The sequence below is a fragment of the Dermacentor silvarum genome, chromosome 1 (assembly GCF_013339745.2).
Source record: "Dermacentor silvarum isolate Dsil-2018 chromosome 1, BIME_Dsil_1.4, whole genome shotgun sequence".
NCBI classification, from domain to species: Eukaryota; Metazoa; Arthropoda; class Arachnida; order Ixodida; family Ixodidae; genus Dermacentor; species Dermacentor silvarum.
The window spans coordinates 319,463,385-319,488,329 of record NC_051154.1 but is presented as its reverse complement, the minus strand read 5'-3'; the positions used below and the strand labels follow the sequence as shown (position 1 = coordinate 319,488,329).

Genomic DNA, 24,945 nt, shown 5'->3' with positions numbered 1-24,945 from the left:
TTTTACAAGAAACCTGGCTTACTCCAGAGAAAAATTTTAATTTTAAAGATTTTCGACCTTTTCGATTAGATCGCCTTCCACTAGGAGGTGGTTTAATGATTTTGTTGTCATCTAAATTCTGTCATAAGGCTAAAATAGCTTTCAAGTTAATGTCTCCGGAATGTGAAATTTTGGCAGTACACCTTAGCATACCAGGCTACCGTACTTTTTCGATTATAAATGCTTATTTCGCTACGGGCGTACACAGTACATATCAATTGGATAGTGCGCTTGCTAGCTGCAGAAATCAAGTCATCCTTACTGGTGACTTCAACTCGCATCACGTATCATGGGGTTACAGAACAGATGCATGTGGAACGCGTCTATGGGACTGGACCATAGATAAAAATCTTTCATGCCTAAATATGAGACGACCCACATTTGTCCGTGGCCAATCTCGCTCAGTGTTAGATTTGACGTTTTCTAGCACAAGTATTGCCGTGACATCTTGGACTACGATTGATTTCTCTACAAACAGTGATCATCTCCCAGTATACTTCGAAATTGCATGCCCATTAACATCAGTTGAGCGACAAGACAGAATATTTGTTAATTGCAAAAAATTTAAAGACTGCTTACACTCTTCCATTGCGTCATTGACTAATACTAATGACGAAGACATTGGCTTGAAAATTTGTTCAGCGTTACAGATGTCCCGACAAAAGTCTGAATTCGTAATTCAGACAGCTAAACGTACATCATCTAGTCCCTGGTGGAACAATGAGTGCTCACGAGTTTATCGCAGAAGAAAAGCTGCTTGGAAAAAACTTCTACATAATCAGAGCCCACAAAATTGGAAAGATTATCAATTTATTTCGGCAACCTTCAAACGCACTGTCAAACACGCAAAAGATGAGTACGATAAAAAACATTTTGATTATCTATCTGAATCCAAAAACAAACGTGCTTTATTTTATTTCCTTCGATCTAGAAACAGACTCCCACTGAGCGTTAATGTAGACTCAATTGTCTATACCGCACAGGAAATGCAGGAGTCCTTAGACCTATTGGCTAAAGGATTGGAGAGCCGGTTCACAACGCGTCTTCAAAATTCTGTTCTTACTCCTACATTCTCGGACTACAAAGAGATATCCTATTCGGAACTAGCACAGGTCATGTTACGGTTACCAACTACAGCGCCTGGCCCGGATGGAATAACAAATGCAATGTTAAAAATTTTCTTCCAAGAAGCCCCACGTGAGCTTCTGAAGTTGCTAAATTACTCTATTAGCAATGCATGGATTCCACATGAATGGAAGATCGCCAAAATTATTCCGTTACTTAAAAAGCAAGGGGCAGGGTATACTATCGACAACATCAGACCAATTGCGTTGACATCAAACATAGCAAAACTTATTGAAAGAGTGCTTCAGGGGCATATAATGAAGTTTATTGATGAAAATCAATTGTTGAGTCCTTGTCAAATTGGATTTCGATCTGGCTATTCAATATGGCACGCGCATGTAGACCTTGAAAGTCGCATTAACATCGCCAGACAGAAAAAACAATATGCGGCGTTAGTTACTTTAGATATATGTAAAGCCTATGACAGCATTGAACATGCAATTTTAACAAATCGGTTACAGGGCCATGGCTTTCCAGGATATATTGTAGCATGGGTGCATGAATTTTTGAAAGACAGGGAATTCTTTTGTTTTCGAAGCGGCTATTCATCTGGTAAACACAAGCAAACAAGAGGTGTGCCTCAGGGATCGGTACTTTCACCAATATTATTTAATATTTTACTGAGCGGAATCCCCGTTCACCCAGGTGTCAGTACCTACGTTTATGCTGACGACATCGCCTTTTTTGGTATGGCTAGTGACCTATACTCCCTTTACGAAATTTTGCAGTCCTATCTAAAGAAACTGGAAGGCTGGCTGGATAGCTTACACTTAAACCTGAATGCTAATAAGTGTGCTATCCTTGTTTTTCCCGTTAAAGACCCAGTATACATATCGCTTAACTATCATCACGAAGATATCCAACAAGTTCAGTCACTGAAGTACCTTGGAGTTATCTATAACGGAAATCTTAACTGGCGGCCGCATATTGAATATATTGCAACAAAAGGAGCTCGTTCAATGGGCATCTTGCGCAAGTTAAGCAATCGAAGAACAGGTATGCGAAGAAAATCCCTTTTGATGGTATATAAAATGTACGTTCGTCCAGTATTAGAATTTGGCTGTGTTTTATTCTCAGGTGTTCCGTCATACAAGCTTCGACCGCTAGTTTTATTAGAGCGAGAGGCGCTACGTCTGTGCTTAGGCCTTCCAAAATACGTTGCAAATGCCGTATTATATCTGGAAGCGAGAATCCCACCTATTATATGCCGATTTCACCTTCTGACTGTTCAGACTTTCTTACAACTATATGAATCACCATTAAGCCGTCCTCAAATAATTTTCATCTCCGATCCACAATTATTTTTTCCCGTTCATTGGCCCAGGTTTCATACACCACAGATTATATTTGTGCAAAAATTACTTGAACCACTAAATGTGCAAATTCGCGATGTGCTTCCTAACAATACTCATTCAAATTACCTGGATATCAGGTTCGACGATATTTTCCCAAACCACGCAAAACTACTACCTTACAGCATCTTAAACGCCATGTTACAAGACCACCTAAGCTCCCTAGGAACAAATATTATCATTGCAACAGATGCATCACAGAGCGAGGAAAAGACTGGCATTGGGATATTTTGTCCTGCACTCGACTGGTCTTTTTCTTTAAGATTGCCCGATTTTGTGCCTATTTTTCTGGCCGAGTTTTTAGCAGTAATCCTAGCTTTACGTAAATTAGACCAAACGACTACAACAGCTGCTATCCTTACTGACTCCCTTTCTGTTTGCTCTTCCCTTACCGCCACTAATGATTCACCTATGCTAAAACTATTTTACTTGCTAGTTCCTGCCCATGTGCAATGTGTTCATTTGATTTGGGTACCTGGTCATAAAGGGTTGTTTTTTAATGAAACTGCCGATTCACTGGCAAAGAACTCACTTTCCGGCCCTGTTCTTCCCATTCTACCAGTGACTGCGCACATCACGGCGGCTAGATTTCGGATGCGATCAATTAGAAAAGCCTTATCAAACCCAGTTCTGACTGCTTCTCCAGATTATAAGCACCTGATATTTCCCTGGCGTAGCGAATCCTGTAACACAAAGATGCTTGAGGTCTCTCTCACCAAATTACGTTGCCGTATACCCTCCCTAAATTTCTACTTACACAGGTCGGGTTTGGTTCCCTCCCCCCTCTGCCCGTTTTGTAATGAGGAAGAGACGATACACCACTTTCTTCTATCTTGTCGCCGCTTTACTACGGCAAGAAAACGATTGTTGGAAATACCTTTTCGAAGGCTTGGCCTGGACTTAACAGAACCTAATATTCTTTCGTTCGGGGCGTCCACTTTGGGATTCAGCCACAGGGATGCTTGCTTCGCCGTCCAAACGTTCCTTACAGACTCCAAACGAATACCCTGCTAAATTCTATCCTTTTCTTTTTTTTTGTACTTTCAAATTACTGATTACTCATTCGATATGACTTTCTTGATTTACTTTAACATATAACTCTACGCTGTTGAATACTAATTTCATAGATATTCGGAAATGTATCCTCAATATTAATTTGGAATAATCCACCCATTTCTTGGCCAATCCCCCTCCGTGGGTAGGAGCCACAGGCGTGATAGGCTACAACAACAACAACTGGTAGCGAAGCCCACATGTAAAAAAAAATGGCGGCTCATTGCAAACGGGTGCAACTGTTTTCACAACAAATCCGTATAGGGGCGTGGCCTCACCTAGCCATCGTAGAGGTGAGGCCCCGCCCCTATACGGATTTCTTGTGAAAACAGTTGCACCCGGTTGCAATGAGCCGCCATTTTTTTTACATGTGGGCTTCGCTACCAGTTTGTGATGCTGCGAACAGCTCGGGAGAACGTGCAGCGCGTGAATCGAGCACTCTCGTGATCTCGTTCGAACATTGGACGTTGTGCACCGAGGCGTCAGCGCGTCGAAAGGTAAGCTTGGCCGTATGCGTATGTACTACGTTTGCCGAGTTGTGAAGGCTTTGCTAGCTTACAGTTTGGTGCCTCGTCGCATGGGCCATTATCTACCGTGGTTTATTCCTGACTCGTGTTTTACTCCCCGTGTCGCGTTTTAGCGTAGGTACTGGCGATTAACGTTTGTCGCGCATGACTTGCGCGTCGTCGTCCATGAAAACAGCGCACGGCGAAACAGACACGGAAGAAGATGGCAGAAGCGCTGCCTTCTTTTCGTGTCATTTCGTTTTGCCGTACACTGCTATTATGGACACGTTCCAACTTGCCCGAGTCGCCATCCAATTCAGTCGACGTCGTTTTTACGCTGGCGGCATGGGACGGATTACCACTAAAATCCCTATATAAGAAAAGTACCACCATCTACTCTTTCCTCCGCCGCCTCCTCTCCTAAAGCGCTTGCTTTTTTCTTTACTTTTTGCTTGCGAAAGCCAAGTCGACGGTGGCACACCTAGAAAGTCCACGTTGAAGCTTTCAGGCCGGGCGCTCGCCGCCGCCGCCGCCGCCGGCGGCGACTGCGGCTGTGCAAAGGACTTTCAGCACGGCTCCGAGGCGGAAAAAAAGAAAATATAAAGAAGTGAAAAGCGCGCGATATCATCGTCCAATCGGACATACAGGAGAGAGAGAAGCGGCGTTTATCAAAGGATGGCGGTACTTTTCTTATATAGGGACTTTAATTACCACAGCGGATGAAAGCATATTAAAGCTAGATCTCGATAAAACATTGTCCTCTTCGTACGCTTGAAATTTCTTTACTTACGAGTGCGCGATAGCATTTATTCCAACAGCAATTAATGTTTGCCGCTGCTGCTTTTTGCGATGTCACGTACAGTCGAGCGCAAAATTTTAGAGGCCACGGGAGCGGCGACTAAACTGCATCGCCGCGCGTTCTGACGGCTGCGCGCCTAAGTTCGAGAGCGCGTACTGCGCACGCGCGTCCTTTTTTATCTGCCAGCCTGCTCGTTCGGTCGCTTCAACCAACGTTACTAGAACCTCTTTCAGTTCGCAAACTCCGGCGCATAGAGTTTCTCACTATATTACCTAGAGGGAAAAGTGGCACTGCTGCACTGTGGTATCCATGGTACGGTGGCTTGATGGGTATGGGTGCCGTCCGCTGGGCACGGAGTAGTTCAGTGCTTCTCCGCATCATGACGACAAAATTGGCGCAGCGGTCGGGGGTTTGTCGCAAGCGGCGCGCGTCGTCTGCGGCTGCGGCCACATTACATTGCAACTGCGGCATATTAACTATCGTATTTAAACTGAAAACCACATAAACAGTGGCATCATAGACAGTTACAAATTTCTGAACGCAACAGAGCTCTGTCACTTGCGAAGGTAACATACTTGCCTTTTCCGTCACCTGTTTGTTTCCCCGTTTGAGATTCAAGAATATAAGAGCTAGTAACGCTGTTTAGTTCGGTAGACACTATGAACTTGAGTCTACGAGGAGAAGCATAAATTCTGCATGGACGAAATAGCCCTTCATCAGTTCTTCTAAAGCGAGAAAGGCGTAGTTTGCTTTGCAGAACAGATGTATAGAGTAGTATGTAGGGGCTGTACGCGAACGTGCAGGGCGTAGTCTTATACCACTGAATGCGCAAGAGATATGCTTTGCCTTGAAAGGAGGTAAAACACAATGGCATAAATATTGATATTCGTACAACTAAAATCCTTTGGTTCAATTACCTTGACTGTATTGGGGTTATTATAAATTTATAAAATATATCATAAACTTGTCCTTGATGAAGAAAAAAATTTTGACGTTGGGCCATTATATATGATGAGAGCAGTAGCTTGTAGCATGAAAAATCACAGTTTGGGCTCGTGAAGATCGTATATAAGTATATTTGAATGCAATAATAATTTGGGTAATTCTTCGGTCACACACGCAAGCCATGCAGCAACGTACACCAAGCTTTTATTGCAACTATAGCTTTAAATGAAACATTGCACTGCATCACAGCGCTCAAAATGCACATAGCGTAGCCGCAGTGTAAGGTGCTTTTTCTTTTCTGGAGCATGCTCAGGAGCCAAGTTTTGGTTGTCACAAGGAAGTGCAGCCGAGCATTGCATTAGCTTGATGATGCTCTTCGTAATTTCGATTTTATGCTGCTCACAGCCGATGACTCCTGAACGCTTCAGCTGGCGAAAGGGGAAAAAATGCCAGCGGCGGGGCATATCTGCCAGTCGTTGCATTGTAAACCGCGGCCGCTGCACTTGAAGCTGAATTTTTCGCACACAAACATTTCATCAGCCGTCTTTGAGCAGGTTCATTTCTTCACTTGTCTTCAAATACTCATTCTTCACCTGTAGAAAACGCGACATTTCCATTCGCATCCTATTTGCTTAGAGCGTGTTTAAGTTTGGCCAATGTCTCCAGAGGAGGCATCAATTGGTTTGGCTCGCTGTCTCTTCCAGATTATTTCAACGGCTGACATGCCGTTGGATAATCGCTTGTTTTTCTTTTCTAGAAATTTTCTTCAATATGTAAGGCACAGCGTCGGGTAGCACCGAAGGAAGTGTCACTCTAACATACGTACGCCATCCGAATCTGCACAATCTTTCTGCCGGTCATACGCTCGATGACATGCTCCTTGAAGTGGCGCTGGCACATGACTAATGCGATTGAAACATTTTTCAGCACGCCGAAGGGCAAACTCACGTCTCTCGGAAAGTTCTGGGTCTCAGCGCATCGAAACCAATGATTCTTTGTGCGTGTCTTGCATGTTTGTAGCCGAACTTGCAGTTTGGCACAGACCAAGTTGTGCCCTTCCGGCTTGTTTCTTCTGTGCAGGAACACTTTCACTCTGTCCCGGAGTCTGACAAGCTTGGTATTCACGTTAATCACCCACAGTCCTCACTTCGCTCCTTAAACGTCTAAGGAAATTACAAGAACTCGGAGAACTATCGTGACTGCGAGCGCAGCGCTCCGTGCCATGAGCGTGTTAACAGACAATATAAATGACCGCTTTTGAAAATTACTCATTGCAACAAGAAACATCGCACTGTTAAGCACTCTCTCAACACAATTTAACCATTTTCTTTCAGGTTTTACTGTGAAAAACTTTATCTTAAATATAACAGGCGCGCATAACAACACTCTCAGTAGCAGACGCGCGCTTCACGGCAAACCTCTGACCGCAGCGCCACTCCTGCTGTCATGGTCGGAGAAGCAGTGAACTACGCCGGACGGCACACCTACCAATCTAGCCGCCGTATCCATGGGAATGCCGGTATATTGTGACTTCGGATTGACATCGTTCTTGGAGAGCCAGAACACCTTCAAGACACGCCTGGCTACCACCGTTCCGTCTGTCTCAAAGATTCATTTCCTCGTAAAACAGCACGTAAAAAACTGCTTTAGCTTTATTATTACAGAAAAACATGTTTTGTTTAATTTTGAGGGCTTGCTATTGGATGCACAATTATTTGAAACGTAAAAAGTATCAGCTGGCCGCTAAAATTGGAGGGCAGACGACAAGATTATCGCTCGCTTTGGAACAACATGTCGTCTGTTCTTGCATTTCTTCTCTTCATACGGCATTGTAGGTGAGTAAACTTTATTGAGAGATGTAATATGGGTGAATGAAAGCCTTTTATGTAGATTTTACTTTAAGAACGCATTATTTGTGTAGCCATACCCATGTTTTAGACAAAGCCTTGTTCAACACCAGCCAACACAAGCCTCGCAGACACATATCCCATCATTCCCATGAGGGCACGGCGCCCTTTAAGAAACTCGCATAGACGGTGGCGCCAGTGTACCCTCTAGGTGTTATAGTGAGAAACTCTATGCTCTGGTGCCGCGTATGTCACCCTTCGCTGTACCGCCGAGCGGGGGCGCACTCGTCGCCGTTTGACCGCTTTGACGGAGGTAACGCAGGTGCCGGCCGGTGTCGGCGGTGCCTACCGCTTCTTGGCCGCAACGCTGGCATAGTCAACGCAGGCGTGGTCTTGTGCCGGGTGTTTTTTTTTTTTTTTTGCTTTCAACAAATCTAGTAACATTTTGTTCAACCTTGTTGCGTAGTGATCGCAATCCCTGCGAGTCCCAGCGAGATCTATCGATGCAGCGCGTGCGGCGTGTGCTCCCGCTGCAACTTGTGACAAGAATGCACTTTTTCTCCCGAGATTTTAACCATTGATTAGAAAACAAGGAAAAGATGGCTGTAAGATACTAAAAAGCGCGTCTTTTGTAACTTTGGCTTTTGAAATGTGATTCCCAGTTGATGTTTGCTGCATTGGTCCAAAACTTGACAGTCACTTTAGCATACGCTAAAGTGAATGAATGCGAAAGCGTGCTAGCTTACGAGAAATTCATTACATAACCTGACATTGTTATTCAAATGCGTCATGAGTTTAAAAAATCAAATTATATTCTGGTGTTTTATGGTCCAAGACCACGATATGATTATGAGGCACTCCGTAGTGCCTCATAACTACTTGCCTCCGGGTTAATTTTGACCACCTTTAATGAGCAATTCCTATTACTGGTTCTTTCCCACCAAAGGTCGTGGGTTGTGCCTTAAGTGTACCCTAAAGAACTTCTTCCTAATTAAACCAAAGGTCGTGGGTTCGAGTGTCTCATATAACTATATCTTGATTAAATGCGCCTTAACACCAATAGTTGAGGATTCGACTACCCCCAAAGGTCGTGGGTCCGCGTGCCATGATTAACTATATCCTAATTAACTGCGTCTTAATTAACTTTGCCTTAAGTAAAACCAAAGGTCGTGGGTTCGAGTGCCTTAAAGCACTCTATGTTAATTAAGTAGAGTTAACTAAGGCACTCAAAACCACAATCTTTGTTGGTGGCTCCATGAATTTAGGTGCCGTAACACCATATGTCGGAATTTTCGGCCCATGAGCCATCTATGATTTTCGCCTTCATAAATTGTTTTCAATTTGACTCGTGTTGTTCTCGTCTTTCGCGTTTTATAGCCGTAAAAACAGCGAGCTTTTACTGGAGTACTTCTGTATCTTGCTTTTAAAAAACGCGTATCCTGGCATTGAGTGTTCTCGAACAAACAAGTGGTTCTAGGTTTGAATATTTTTGGCGGCATCAGATACTTATATTCCGTGACCCATCGCAAACACGTAAAATTATATAGAACTGAATTAAAAAGAACTGAAACCGATTAATCTTCACAGCTGAATGGATAAGAGTCCCACATTACAGTACGTGCGCGATTAAGTGACCGCATGAGCAGGCTGGCAGGTAAGAAAAGACGTGCGTGCGCAGTACGCGCTCTCGAACATAGGCGCCCAGCCGTAAGAAGGTGCAGCGCCGCTCCCGTGGTCTCTAAAATTTTGCACTCGACTGTACGTACTATCGGCCAGAAAAGGACGGCCGGAGCGGCTGCCTGGCCATAACGGGGCGCTGCTGTTTCACTCGGCCTAAAGCCCCTATAGCTCCGCGTAGAGTTAATGTATATGGGAGCATATACAGTAACTATAAGCATATAAGTAACCGGCGTCATACACATCCATTGTAAACATAGAGGCAGTTGAGGCAAGCAATGGACACGTCAACACGTCATCAAACTACGGGAGCATATATGTAGGGAGCATATTGACGCTTTTCGCAGCGATCCCGTGGGCGCTGCCATGTTTTATCACGTGGTGACGGGTCCATTGCTTGCCTCAACTGCCTCCGTTGCCTCCGTGTTTACAATGGATGTGTATGACGCCGGTGTGGCTTAGCAAACCTCTGTTTCTGGAGATATCGTAGACGGTGATTGGGTGGGTGCCACAAAGCTTTGGCTGCAGTTTCAGGGAACATGTGAAAGCGCTTTCGCAGCTGATTAAGCTATGTCCAAACGGCGCGAGCAGCGTATATGTTGCTTGCTCTAAAAGCGGGGCTAAATATATATTCGAAGCAATCCAAACTTTCCGCTCATCAATTGAATCAGGATTATGGTGTTTTGGCCTTCGTTGTTTATTATGCAAATATTTTGAAGCAGCGACTTGTCACGTTTCTGACACAGTAAGGTTCCTCGGTGTGGTGACTATCTGATCATTTTCTGCCTAATCGCTTATGACTGTGCTCAATTCCGTCAGATTTATCCTTGCTGTGCACAAGTCTTGAAACGTAGCTGTTCTGCACATTGTAATACCTTGTAGCAAATACGTATTATCGCTACTAACTCTTGTGGACCATCACGAAACATTCAGCGTCGACCATTCGTGCACTATCGGTGCAGTGCCGTCACTTATTGTGCGTATATAGTGCGCATATTTTCAAGTGTGGGCCCAATCACTTATTCTTGACATGTTGGCGAAAGAGTGGGCGCAAGTTTTTGTGCCGGTTCGGGTAGATGTGTGTAGATACTGTCCGCGAAACCTACTACGACAGGAAGCGGCGCTACTCCCGTTATCATTGTTTATCAAGCGGTATTCACTCTTCCCGAAGTACCAGGGCTGAAGCATTTTTTGTTGGTTAGCAATACAACGCTGGCGGATCAGCAAATCTGCATATCCTCGAGGAAAGCCGTACATCTCGAAGTGCCTAAAACATGTACGGGACAGTTACAGCAGCGGTCCGCAAACTTGGCCCCACATATTTATTATTTTCCTTAACATGCCAGTTGCTATTTTAGCAGCCAACTACTGCACATGTCTTCCATCCGCACGATTCAATCCAGCATCAAAGGAGCACAGTGTGTTCCCCCTACACTTTGAAAGAACAAAGACCTGCTCTGTTTTTTCTTTTTTTGCCTATATTGACCTAACCTTCCATGCTAGTGTATGTCGCCTTGCTGCTCGAGTTCACGCCACATTGTGCAAGGCGCCGCAGCGGCCGCTGACGCACCCTCTTCCACGCCTGCGAAATAAAGGCACGGTCACGTGCCTTTATCCAGTTCCGGTTCGCAGGCTAAAAATTGTATTTGCCTGTATTCACCTCTTGTAAGATCGGTGGCTACACAGTTTCAGGAAGCAGCTGCCGACATATTACATGACAGTAGATTGGTGTGCAGTAAATGTCTGAAGCGGCATCATTGTTACTAGTGTGTGAATGCTACTAAATCTAACTGCCTGTAGGTTTCTAGATTGTATCAACTAAATGTGTCTAGTGAGCTTTCTAGAAAATTATTCGAGTATTTGAAAACTATTTGGAGTTTTGAGTGGTGGCTATTTAATGCGATTACGTAATCGAAAAGTGATATTTGACTCAAGGATCAAAACGAATAGGGAAGTACTCGAATTGTTATTCGAAAGTTTCTAATATTCACCCACCCCAATAATAAATTACATGCTTTACGCAGAACACTTAACTCTCTTTAAGTGATCACATTTTACCCTACTGACTTGGTGCTCTGGTACCTAACCATCAAAATAATTTTGGCTCCCTGTAATCTTGCAACAATGGTACATGCAAACAAATGTGTTTGCATAAAACTGATAGTAGAAAGCAAAAGACTTATTGTTTCTTAGCATCCCTTTCATTCAACAAAACAAGTGGTAACAGCCCAGAATACAGCACAAGCTCCTTCCTCAAAGATGCCTGCACTGTGTCTTACCTGTCTCTCTCTCTCTCTGTAGCAAAATAATACCTAAAAAATTGCATATATGAGGGAAAGTGCTGTCATGCGGTACCTCTTTGTACAAGAAGAAACACTGATGAGGGTAACAAGGTGATGTATTTGAAAGATAAGTGTACACTCTTTTGGAGAGAGAAAGAAGACTGACCATGATTGGCTGGCATGGTAACCTACCATTGCAGGCTTGATGGGAGAATGGATGTGCAGTGATGCTTGATAAGCACATGAATGGTGACTCCATTTGATTCTATGTACTAACTCGTGTGCTTGTAACTCATATTTTAATAGAACAGTGCGAACAGTAAGCAGCTTGAAGCAGTGAATGGTAGGAAGTATGTGCTTCGTTTTGTTTCGTCATCCTCCTGTTTTTGGTGTTCTGGTCAAAGTAACTAGCTCTAGCTTATTCAACACTCATCAAGAATTATCTTCACAATCATGCTACAGCTGGGTTTGAGACATGGTTGCTTCGCCTAACTGGCAAAACAGCTTTGCACATAAGGTCGTAATGCTGTAATGGGGGAACTTCGGCTAGTTGGTCAATAGCACTAAGTGAGACAAGGATTAAGTCAGGTACCAGGTTTCTTTAGCCACCTGGAAATGTCAGTAAAATTCTAAGCACCGGGAAAAATCAAGGCATTGTCGGGGAATTTTTTTATTTTAACGAGTCCGGGAAAATGACTGATTCCCGTGTTGCAAATTCATGTAGGTCGGTTAACCTGCAAAGTATGATAACATGAGGTTCCTATGTGGCATAACCAGATCGGATGTGGTGAAGACAACTTTTGCTGTGCAGTTGAAAAAGGTCCATACTTTTTAAGAAACTCTCACATAAAGCATAAATTTCTAGTCTAACTGCGTCAACGAGAAGACAGGGAACCAAGAGGCCCAATTTATTAATCATATAAGAAACCAACAAACAATGACACCGTGTCATTGTTTATTGGTTTCTTATGATATGAATAATAAATCAGGCCTCTCAGTTCCCTTTCTTCTCGTTCATTACATAACGGGGGCTCGAATCCGGCAACATTGATGCCTTCAGCTGAAGTAGCATATGTGGGTTTATTGACCAGTTGCCTTCACCCAAAAAGATCACGTACTCGTGACGTCTGCGGAAGAAAGGATGTTCCACATCTGCCGTTAGGTTTGTGAGTGGTGCTGCTATCTAACATTCCCAGAGTCGATTTCTAGTTGTGAAAACATAAATACCCCAGAAAGTGGATGGAAAAACGGCGCTGCGGTAGCTCAATGGTAAGAGCATCGCACACGTGTTGCGAAGACGTGGGATCATTCCCCACCTGAGGCCAGTTGTTTTTTCATCCATTTTCAGTTCGATGAATTTATCATTTCTTTAATTCAATTAGTAAGTACAAGTAATTTCCCCTATGTTGTTCATGGTGTCATAGTTTGGTAGTTTGTTATGATAGTCTAAGTGCATGGCACCTAATGACACATTCAACTGGTTTACTTGGAGCACTTTAAAGTACTTTTGCGGTGTGTTTTACATTTGGCTGGTTGAAATCGAGCGCTCCGAACACATTCTCCTGCTTCATTCAGAGCCTTCGGAGGCACTCTTAACTTTCAGACTCAATGCGCGACCGAGATCTGATTGCTATGGGAGCACTTAGCACATTCGGCTCGGGCAGGCTTTATTTGCTTCCAGTGTTGAGTGGGCTCCGCATCGTTTCAAATCGAGTTGGAGCACAGTAGGAACCAGTCGAATGTACCATCAGTTGGATAATGCAATATAGAAACTATGTGGCATAGCAATGAAAGCTACTCTGTAGGCGTGCTTTGCTGTGAAGTTGTGGGTGGAGCAGAGATCAAACTTTACCTTTTTCTTGGGTAAAAAATACTTTCATTAAACTCCCATAAACAAGTTATTACTGTCCCACTGTCCAATCAACTATCATTGGAATTTTTAGATGGAGCTCAACAATATGCCTTTTACAGTGGAATACACAGCAGAAGTGCCATGTTTTTTTTAAATTCAGGACCATTTTATTCCCTCCTACTATTTGTTGCATAAGAAAGCACTTTTATCCAACTATTTATATATGACTTCCAATATCAGATAGTGAAATGACACTGACCAAAGCAATACGTTCTATGAACTCCAGACCTGACCCAAGTTGTGCTCCTTGATTCAACAATGCAATAAAACAGCTTTCTAATGAAGTGCTTGGGTCCTTCGAAATCCTTCGTCATACAGGTCACTTTGCTCTAAAAGTCATGCACCATGCCGCTTGCATTAGAGCAGGCCAAACAGTGCACATTCGGCAAATAAAAACCTTTATTTACTCAAGAGTTACTCTGTGAATAAAGTCGCTCATTTTCTTCTGCACACTTCATCCAGCAGAATGTGTTACTGCAGCCAGAAGTAAAGCAAGGTATAGCTGCAGAGCATCGAATGCCACTATTGCCTGCCTTGTGAAAATTCTTCATTAGTCTGCGGGCTCTTTCTTCGTCAGTACTACCTTCGCTTTCCCCCATTCTTGATGGCCTAGACGATGGCAGTTCTGGGCAGATCATCACGTCGGTTTAAAGTAGGAGAGTTGGGGTATACATAACTGCTACAATGTCTAGGCCCTCTTGCACAGTCTTTGTTGCAGGGTCGACCAGCACTTCCAATGCACACCGCTGCTCTGTGCTGGCTACAGAGGGCAATGGTGATGCCGCTACGTGTGTTCATCGTAATCAAACAAATCAGCCCTGGGATGCCTATATTTGTTCGTTGTACAGGCAAATTTGTTGTAGTAGTCTTCACTGTAGAGGTGTCCACAGTAGAAATGAAAGATGGGAATTCGACAGGGACATATGAATTCCTGTGTTATAGAGGTAATTGCAGTGCAGAGGTGTTCAAATCTAAATACATCTAAAATAAAATGAAGGCCTATAATAGGGGGCACACATGAAATTAAGCATTTTATATATATGTCCATATATGTATAAATAGTACACTATGCTTAGCTTCTTCTTGTGATTGAATGATGCTCGGAAAGAAATATTTTGGAATGCCATTCATTAACCCCTTCCGTGCCTTGGATGAGCTGGGTTCGTCCTCATTGGTGTGACACAGACACAAGGAGAAGCACAAGCTTTCGTATCCTCCTCCTCCCCGCATTTCTGGTATAAACTACCTAGGACAAGCTGAGCTCGTCTTCGGTGCTTTCTCATTTCTAGCAATGCTATAGACGAGCATTGTTTTGTGTCAGTGCTTAGTCATTGTTTTGGTAGATGACAGCTCAAAATATAGGGGACTGCGCAAGCAGAAGTGAATTTATTCTTTCTAAGAAAATAAAATGTCGGCAACAAAGTTTGTTGAAACTGATTTGGTCATTCTTGGTCAGAATCCAGGGTAGTAGCGTGGTATGGAGGGGATAAGTCTAGCACTAAGCCACAACCTTTAAAATATACATTGAAGAGGGTCAACTTAACGGCTTGCGTGTTTGGCACGAAATAACCCTTTTGCATAATTTAAAATAATTGTATTACTTTGCGAGTAATCTTTGTACACAACTGCTGTACTATTCATAATTTATCACGGCATCGTCACATGCATCACAGAGTCGACCACAATGATGGTTGACATGTGGAACTCCCTTGAAGGTTTCACTTGATCTGGTTGGACACTATCTGCTCGTACAGCACTGTAGTGGTAATCGTACTACATAAGGGCAATTGTCCAAAGAAGGTCTTATTATTCAGGAACAGAAAGCTTGTCTTTTGCGACCTCAGTACTCGGCCTAGGTACACTGAAGAGGCCCTAGACTTAAAGGCTCACTGGAACGAAAGATTGACCAGCATAAAAAGCCTAGCCTCAGATATAGTGTGTGTATAGCAGCCAATGTGCAAAATTTTATGTTTGAAACGCAAGTGGTTGAGTCGCACGAAACTTGCAAAATACATTTTTGATACCAAAAACTAAAACACTGCCTGACCACTAGCCAGAAGCAGCAGTGCATGATGCAGAAAGTGCGGCTCCATGACATGACCTCCGAGATTAAGCACCAACCATGGTGCACCGCAATATCTCGGAGGAGATGTGCTGGTATTTACATGTCCGCTAATCACCAGCTGCTAATGAGGCTGCTGATAAGCATATTCTTAATATAAGCGCGAAGAAGACACGGACTGATAAGCAGTTTTGAAAATTACCAGCCCTGCAGCTTTGCCAAGGTACATTAATAGCATATGCCACTTATTTATAGTCAATGTAGCCAAAGTGAAATTTCGTTGCATGTGGCTTGTAAGTGCAAAGTGGACTCTTAAATGGTTGGCTGAATGCTTATAAGAAACCAACAAACAAAGACGCCAAGGACAGCATGGGGGAAATTACTTGTACTCGTACTTATTAATTGAATAAATGATAAATAAATGGAAATGAAAGTGGATGAAAAAACAACTGGCCGCAGGTGGGGCCGAACCCATGTCTTTGCATTACATGTGCGGTGCTTTCCAAGTTGAGCTGCCGTGGTGCCGTTTTCCCATCCACTTCCTGGGGTATTTATGTTTATCTACTAGAATTAAACCTGGGTGTGTTAGCCAATGCCACAACTCACGGCCTTGACGGCGGATGTGGAACATATTTTCTGCCGCAGGAGTCACTTGTACGTGATATTTTTGGGTGAAGGCAGTTGGTTAATAAACCCACACATGCTACCTGAAGGCATCAATGCTGCCGGATTCGAGACCTCGTAATGAAATGAACAATTTTTATTAGTCATATCATAAGAAGCCACCAAAAAAAGACGCCAAGGACAGCATATTGTAAATGCTGAGAACTGGATGCTTGAAGCACAAAATAAGTTTTTTGAAAAGTTTTCAATTTATTTTGGTGTACTTTAGTGGACAGGTATGCATAGCAGCTGTAGGTTTTTGCCAGGCAGCAATATAATATGGCCAATCTTTTTCACTTCCTTACACTTGTTTATCTCGCTTGACAAAGCAATTTCAATTGTTTACTTGATTATCTTTGTGCTAGCAAATACGTCCAAAAGTTCAGATGTTGTATAACTTTGTGAACCCAACTCTTACTTATCTGCAAGTAAACTATAAAGATTACGCTCACATGCTTTACTGGCAACAGCATATATAAAGGGAGTACATACTACTGCACTTTGTATGAGCTACAACACATGACCACTTTGCCAAGTGCTTTTGCATTATAGCTCTTACTGAGCGCGACTGTACACTAAGCATCTGGCTGGCTAGATGGCGCTGCCTTGCCACTCTTAACAAGTTCCCCTGTGGGATTGCGGAGGGCACATGGAAAGAAAAGCTCACGCACTGCCAAAAATCTTCCGATTGAATTTGCACAGCACGGCCATGTGCCATATTTGGCAGCTATTCTTCCTCTCCTATGGTGTCTTTTGTGATCACATTGTATACCACTGCACTATAGAGTGCACCGAATGGTAAGACCTTAGTTGAAGGGAAAGGATTCTTGCTGAATGCAGCTAGTACTTGCTAGCGTTTAAATTTATGCACGTTGAATTCAACTATGCAACTTTTTTTTCCTTGCCATGGAAATTCACATTAGACGTGCCATGAGAACGCATAAAGAATGGCCATCACAAAGTTTACTGCACCAAGTACCAGTTTCGATATATTAGTAAGAGTTCGTTACTCAAGTGTTAGCATGCAGCATGCCATGTTGCTGTGAGGAAACACTGTGAGTGTATTTAAACTGTCGTGCAAAACACCTAATGCTTTGTTGATGCTTGCCTAAGGTGTGTGTTAGGTTCGATGAAGTGTGAAGATGTGCATGAAGAGGCTGGTCAAGGTGATTGTACTGCTAAGTGCATGGAGTAAAAGGAGGGGGTAATGCTACTATTGTTTATTTTCAGTGAACTAAACGAGAAGTATATGTGTCTCTGGCTAACTTTTTTTTCTTTGCACAACCATTGCGCACGTGACATTTGCTCGTGGATTCATATGCTCAGTGTGGCCTGCAAGATAGAAGCAGCTCCTGCGTACCAAATCTACTTCAGCTACCACCGGTTGCTGTGACAAGCCCTCTGACTGCCACTTGGGCACAGGACGGTGGGTGCGATTGCGACATACTCTATTTCCCATGACAGTGGCCCCGAATTATGCAACGAATTACGTAACGTTTGTAAGCAATCTGTTGGGACTACTGAATTATATGTACGGGCATACTTTATCTTCCCATTAAAAAAAGGGTAAAGATCGGCGAAAAGACAGCTCAGTAACCAGAACGTCTAAGGTGCATTTTTTACCCGCAATTAGGACAGGGCTCGCGTCTCGCACCGTCACTGTTATATATGTAACACATAGCTGAATGTGCAGCTTTCACATCAGTCTTTGACTATACAATTAAAATGGACGTTAATTTTTTCTTTTTTTTACCTACTGACGGGTACTATATAAACGTGTCTGCACACGGTGAAAGTGGTTTTGTTTATGCATTTTGATCAGCTAAATTGATATCTAATATATCGGTAGGACGAATGCTTAGGCAATAAAGTAGTCCAAGTCAGACAGACTCATCCCCTTGCGACTATCATGTTTTGATATGCTACAATTGTGAAAAATGCAAACGCTCGCCTTGCATGTGACTGTTTACGCACTTCCAAGTTCCGAGCCAGCTCAGACCCAACTAGGGACACACAGAACAAACATGCTCTCCCCCAAAGCACCTATGCACAGGCGAACAACAATCCCTAGATGCAGCAAGGTGCATTTTGTTTATTTTTTTTTTTGCGCATGCAGGGTGTATGTGAAGTTCAGAGCTCTCACTTGGCTCACAGAGACAGCGAAGGCATCGAGGCATCCTGTTGGTGCAAATATCAAAGGCCTGATTGGTTCCCAGGTGTCGCCGCTCTGGCCACCCGTTCATTCATAAACAGGGTGCAACCTTCCATCCTTTCAAATCGACGTGAATAATCATGGCAGTACCGGAGGATCACACAATTGAAGAAATGTAAGTACGGCGTTTTGGTGGGGGGGTCGGGGGGGGTTGGTACCAACCTGATAGCCTTGTTCTTTACTTACAAACAATACAAAGGGGAAATTTTGATACAATGTCACTGAAGTGTCTGCAGAAGTCATGCCGAACTTTCGTGTTTCTTAACAGCGGGATTTCACGGTTTGAATGCATGCTGTTTGACTGTTAGCTTTCGCGTTCAATTACAGGAGAGGGCCGCATATGGGTGCCGACTGCGGGGGGGGGGGGGGGCTCCGGGTCGGACCCCCTCTGAAATATTCCGTGGGACGCCCCTCCCCCCCCCAAAAGTGTCATTACCATAGTTCTGTTGCCCACATCTTTTGAGTTTCTTGCGTTGTGTCTACCTCGTCACTTAGAATTCTATTGTGGCTAAAAGCTTACTGCATCATTGTTGGCGTGGACGTGCATGGCTTTTAATTCCATAGTTTTGCTTTATTTGTGCAAATCCTAACAAGAGGACAAGCGTATTAGGAGCAGCAGCGGCTAGCTCATCGGTATTTTTTCACTGCAGGATATATTTTTTTAAGTTTCCAACACCTCGCAGACACAATATATTTAGATATATACACAGGAGAAAATGTGTGTGTGTGTGTGTGTGTGTGTGTGTGTGTGTGTGTGTGTGTGTGTGTGTGTGTGTGTGTGTGTGTGTGTGTGTGTGTGTGTGTGTGTATAAAAGCTGCGGGGCCTGAGCCCCCTCCAAAGTCTTCCGTGCATTTTAATAATGCAAGCAGCTTCATACTGGTGTTGTTCTGACAGGAATACTAAAGAATACTAAGTTGTTTAAGCTTATACTTCTGCAATATCAAAGGTGTCGGTAAAGATCTCACCAATCTTCCAAAGAAAGCTTTTCTGGCATGCCAGGCCTCCACAGCCACTGTGAGACTGACTGATCTAAAATTCCAAAAGTGTCATCACTTGTGACATATAGATTATTCTTTCCAAACTCTTGCAATAATCTCGCAATAATAGAGTGATCATTTGAACAGAAATAATGGTGGGAAAATGGGTAGGGACATAGATAGGCAGTAAGCCACCAGAAAGTATGCGAATTACTCTAAGGATTTAGTACAACCCATGTGTGTCGCTGCACATTTCTTGCACAACATTGGTTTAATGCTCCGGTTATGTTATCTGCCCATTTTTGCACTAGTAGGTTCAGGGCTTCTGAAAAACTGATGCAACATAAGAGGGGGAGCTCCATTGTCAAGCTTATGGCGATTTCGGAGATCCTGCATTGTGTTTTATACCTACATGCTCAGTTTTGCAATCGTCATAGTGCAGTCAATCTGCTCGTGACATTAAATTACTTTGAACTCACTTGGCCATAGTGTCTTTCATGCAGTAATGAGCTTTGTATTTTGCTTTTGAAGTGTGGGGAAGCATGGAAAGCAAAGCATGCTGAGACCTCTGCTGTTGGTTTCCAAACGCAGCAAAGCCACAACGAGCGAGATCTGCGATGTCGTTGGGGAGCAAGTACGTGCGCTGGTGGAACTGTGGCATGACGTTGGAATTGACGGGGAGGCGATGCGAAGTAATGTTGGAAGAACTAAGAGGCACGTTGTCAACCTGTTCACGGCCATGCGAGACGATCTCGAGGAGATGAAGGGGAGAATACTGAGGCATATCAGCTCTTACACGAGTGAAGTAGAGCATCTGGCCTCTGAGCTCGCCATACCTGTCACCTTGGTGAGTCTCAAATCGGTTCTACATTGTGAAACATCGACTTTAAAGCATCGCCCCCCTCAACCTCTCCTCCTGAATCTTGTATTTTTTCTGTACATAATGGGATCATGGTAAATTGACTGAAGCGAATTGACCGTTTTTACGGGTTTCACCATGTCAATTGTTACTATGGCTATTGAATGGAAGGTCTGCGGTGTCAAAAATACAGATGTTTTGTTTGCTTTTTTTTCTTGTTTCTGTATTCAGTCTCAAAGGCCAACTGCAACCAAACCTCACTTTGCTTCAATAGTGTATGCTACTCATTTGTTACCAATTTAGCTAATCTAGTCCAAACTACAGTACTTTTAAATACTGCTTCTGTTAGAAACAGCCTTTACGTAGCACCGAAGTAGGCAACATGCACACCTGGTGGTAAGATGCGACAGAAATCCCAGTCTGACCTTAAAAACTTTGTAAACTTTGTAAACCCTGCCTGATCTCTGGGGTCATGGTGTGTCTCTGCACTGCTTCATTACATTCCAGTTTGCATGTGACTTCCGGTGAACAGCAGTGGTGGCATTTTTCTATTTCTTGCTCGATATTTGTGATGAGTCGTCCACTACTCTTTCTAAAGCAATATTTTGCACAAAGGCTGCTTTGTATTCGCACTAATCAGGAGTTGGGCTTTTTACTCGCCCTAAAATTTTGTAGTTGGCCTTTTAAAAATTAGGGAAGAACCTGTCTCATGGCTGTCGATGGTAATGCATTAAAAGTCTATTGAAATTTGTCGCTTATTTTGTACACTGGCTGTACCAGGAAGACACAGGCTTCTTTGTATGTTCCAAAGACAGAAAAAAGTATGCAACCCCTTCATGGGAGCACAAAAAGAAAGGCTGCATCTTACTGCCACAGTCTCAATTAGTCTCTTTGAAGGTGCTTGCCTTTTCACACAAGGTACCATTTGATGCGGTACCCTGCTGAAGTGATGAAGGTCCTGTCATTATATAAAAGACACAGGTGAATGCCACTACTTCTCTGGCATCCTATTATCTAATCGGTGCACTTTGAAAGTGAAAGGCCTGCAAAATAAATCTATTTGTAGTACAGCCCCTTTATTTGTATACTGGAGACTGATAGGATGCTACCGGATTAACAGGCTGCTGCTGATGCTTGGTCATTTTAGTATGACAAGGACAGCAGCTGCTGTGTGTGATAGGGAAAGGAAGTGACAGTGCACATTTTTTGTTTTGATTGCGGGGAATGCATAGACTCCTCTTCTGTAACATATAGTGCAGTTTTTCATGCTGTGAAGTTTGTGCAAGCAGTGTGTGCCAAAACTAGCAGCCGCTGGTTGCTAATTGTGCACACTGTTTTGTGCTAGCAGCTTATCGTAGACCTTGCGCTGTAGGTCATTGTTTGTCAAACTGCAGTCTGTGGCCCCAAAAGGCCTATGTCTAGCAATGTGCACTGATGAGCATTGGTCTTTAGAGGAGAATAAGCAATACACCTATTCTTGAATTTTCAGACGCATCGTAATAAAGCTCCCTCTCTCTCTCTCTATGTATGTATATATATATATATATATATATATATATATAACATAAGTACCCCAGAAAGCGGATGGGAAGACGGCTCCGCGGTAGCTCAATGGTGACAGCATTGCACGCGTAATGTGAAGACGTGGGTTCGTTCCCCACCTGCTGACAGTTTTTTCATCCGTTTTCATTTCCATTAATTTCTAATTTCTTTAATTCAATTAGTAAGTACAAGTATTTTCCCTTATGTTGTTCTTGGTTTCATTGTTTGTTGGCTTCTAATAATATGAATAATAAAAATCGGGCCCCTTGATTCCCTGTCTTCTCGTCCATTACATAACGAGAGCTCGAATCTGGTATCATTGATGCTTCAGATAGCATATATATATATATAGATATGTATATATAAGAACGACGTGGTAGCACAGTGCTTTCTGTATGTTCTGATGATTCATGAAAATGAGAAAGTAGTAAATATGTGTTTCTTGTGCAGTCAGTACTGCTTTGTTTTGCATACAAAAAATTCAATCAGAGGCTTGAAGCCCACGCATAACTTCATTATTGACTGCGTGCATTACGAAGAATGAGAATTCCTGAATAGAGCTTGATGGCAACAATTCTGTATAGAACTGGCCGCGTTGAACTTAAATATTTTCGGAAAGATGACTCAAGCTGTTATTGACTGGCATCAAACATTTAAAACCTCCACGTCAGACAAGTGTGCTCTGAAGTAGAAGTTGGCTAAACTTTCTTGCAAGTTGTGCCCCGAGAGCATGTCTGCAGCTGGACCTCTATCGTTTTGCCGCGAGCCTGCTGGTCATGATGTCGTCTTTGGTCCTCTTCCCAACACAGCCCGAAGGCCGTACTGTGGCGCAGCAAGAAGATGAGATGCGAGCGCTGGTGGAGAGGCTGCGGGAAATGAGATCTTCCCGCAAGCGAGAGCTTCGCAGGTTGAGAAGCGAGGAGGCAGACCTGTGCTGCAAATTGGAAGAGCCTGAATATGCTTTTGGTAACGAGGGCTCTTTACCATCACAAGAGGAGCTGAATGAGCTGCGGGAACGTCTACACGCTCTCAAACATGAAAAGGTCTGCATCCAGTACTAGTTCTTGTTTCTCCTTGGTGTTCACGCATTTCAGTTCATTTAATTTATTGTTCCCTTCAGTAGCGAATTATGGTCCTGGTAAATGAATGAAAGGTGACCTAATTTTATCTTAAAGTGCTGGAGATTCCACTGAAAGAAAGTTAAGGTGCCAGGGGAATGCTTTATTTGCTAGTGGGTCTCCATAATTGTGTCGTAATTCACTATCGAGATTCTGTGCCAACTTTTATGTCATGTCTTTTCCTAAATAAGAATTTGGCTCAAAGCACGTGCACGAGTTAGTTATCGGCTGCAAGATATGAGAAAGGAAAAACAATTCTTCTACCATTGCCAACAGAATGCGGCACGTCGAACATTGTGTCATACAGGGCAGTGCTTTTTGCCAGGTTGTGTCTATCAATAGTTGGAACACTGGACCGAGTTGGGGCCACATAGGGTCAGCAGAGGGTTCATGTCACCTGCATCTTCAATCAGAGGCTAGGTCCAAGTCCTAGGTGTCTGAATAAATGAAATAAATGTTAGAGCTTTAAATTGCAGAATTAAAAAAAAAGATTACGAAAATATAGATATTATATCAGGCTACAATTCTTTTTATTAGCTACAAAGCGAGTTTATGTTCCTTATTATAGTTGGAAAATATTTATTATATTCTTGAGATGAAGTTTTGTGCATATTTCAGTTCAGCCTGCAGAATATCTACCAAATTTTAGCACTAACTAATATTCTGTAGTCTGGTAGGTTGCTCGAGCACAGGTTTCATCATCTTATGTGAATAAGCACATATTGAAAGGTTGATTAGGCTCAAGTTTATTTATTTGTGCATACATGAAAATATATTTGATGTTACAGAAGGATGTCACAGAGCGCAGGGCTCTATAGAGAGCTCCTGTCATATAGTTATATAAAAAGATAAGTGAAATAAGAGGATTTCAACAGGAAACAATACAATACATTTGTAATAATTATCAGAGCAATGAACAGAAGAAACATAATAGAAAATAAAATATAAAGCAGATCATCAAATGCATGGTGCAGTGCAGAGTACTGTATGTTCATAAGAAAAGATTGTTCTTTTTTCAACTGCAGTAGTAAATACATGTTTTTTATGTGATTGTAGGTTATTCAAAATTAACAGCATTAAAGGCAGCTGTCTGCCTTCCATAATTAGTGTGTATTTCTGGCCACAAGAAATTGTTATTACAAGAGAATCTAGTTGGAATTTTCTTTACGTGAGGAGCTTTCCCTAAGATGTTAGATGGAATAAGATCATTTTTCAGTTATAAAGAAATAAACCACTAGATTTACCAGTTTTTGCATTGATAGTAAGTTGGTGAGTGAAAAGGTGTGACGCATTGCCTCCGTAACGACTGAAGGTAAGTATTCAAATAGCTCGGATTCGAGTGCATCGTAGTGGCTTTAGACGGGTTGGATAAGTGTTTCCCCATGTCGAGATGCAATAATTAAAATGACTGTGAATTAAAGCAAGGTATAATTTCGTCAAAGAAATAATGCCGATATTTGTGAAATATTCTTATCCAACAGACGGACTTCTGTCTTAGAAAAGCAGTGTGGCCCTCGTACTTCAAATTGGAACGCAATGCTACTCCGAGAAATGAAAATTGGGTTACTGCAGGAATGGAAGGTTGCTAAAGTTGGGCCCTTCATCAGGCCCTGTCGGAAATTTTGCTTCTACACTGCAAGTTAAGCTCATGAGGGATCTGCAAGAAGGTTTCGAATTGGTTCATTATTGTGGGAGAAATGGGAATTTCGAATTGCATTGGTCATGAGAGATCTGCAAGAAGGTTTCAAATTGGTTCATTATTGTGGGAGAAATTGGAATTTTAAATTGCATTGCTACCAGGAGGGTGAACTTCACTACCAAAGATCTCTTCCTTTGCCCTGAATAGCATCCCTACATTCCTTTTCTGCCTTCTTCCACACAAAGGCCAATAAAACAAAGCAGTATGTCACTTAAATTAAGGTTGAGAATTCGCAGGCAGCCTTAGAAGAAAGCATCCTTAATACTCCAGGGTAT

The 24,945-nt window shown here is 42.9% G+C and overlaps 1 protein-coding gene across 1 annotated transcript in view; it reads left to right on the top strand.

The window, feature by feature from the left end:
* Positions 1-24,945, top strand: part of LOC119442719 (protein regulator of cytokinesis 1-like) — a 60,407-nt gene that overhangs the window by 18,015 nt on the left and 17,447 nt on the right. The window contains exons 2-3 of the mRNA XM_037707701.2: positions 20,044-20,299; positions 22,663-22,896. Of these exons, the coding sequence (XP_037563629.2) occupies positions 20,044-20,299; positions 22,663-22,896 (490 nt within the window). The remainder of the gene's footprint in view (positions 1-20,043; positions 20,300-22,662; positions 22,897-24,945) is intronic.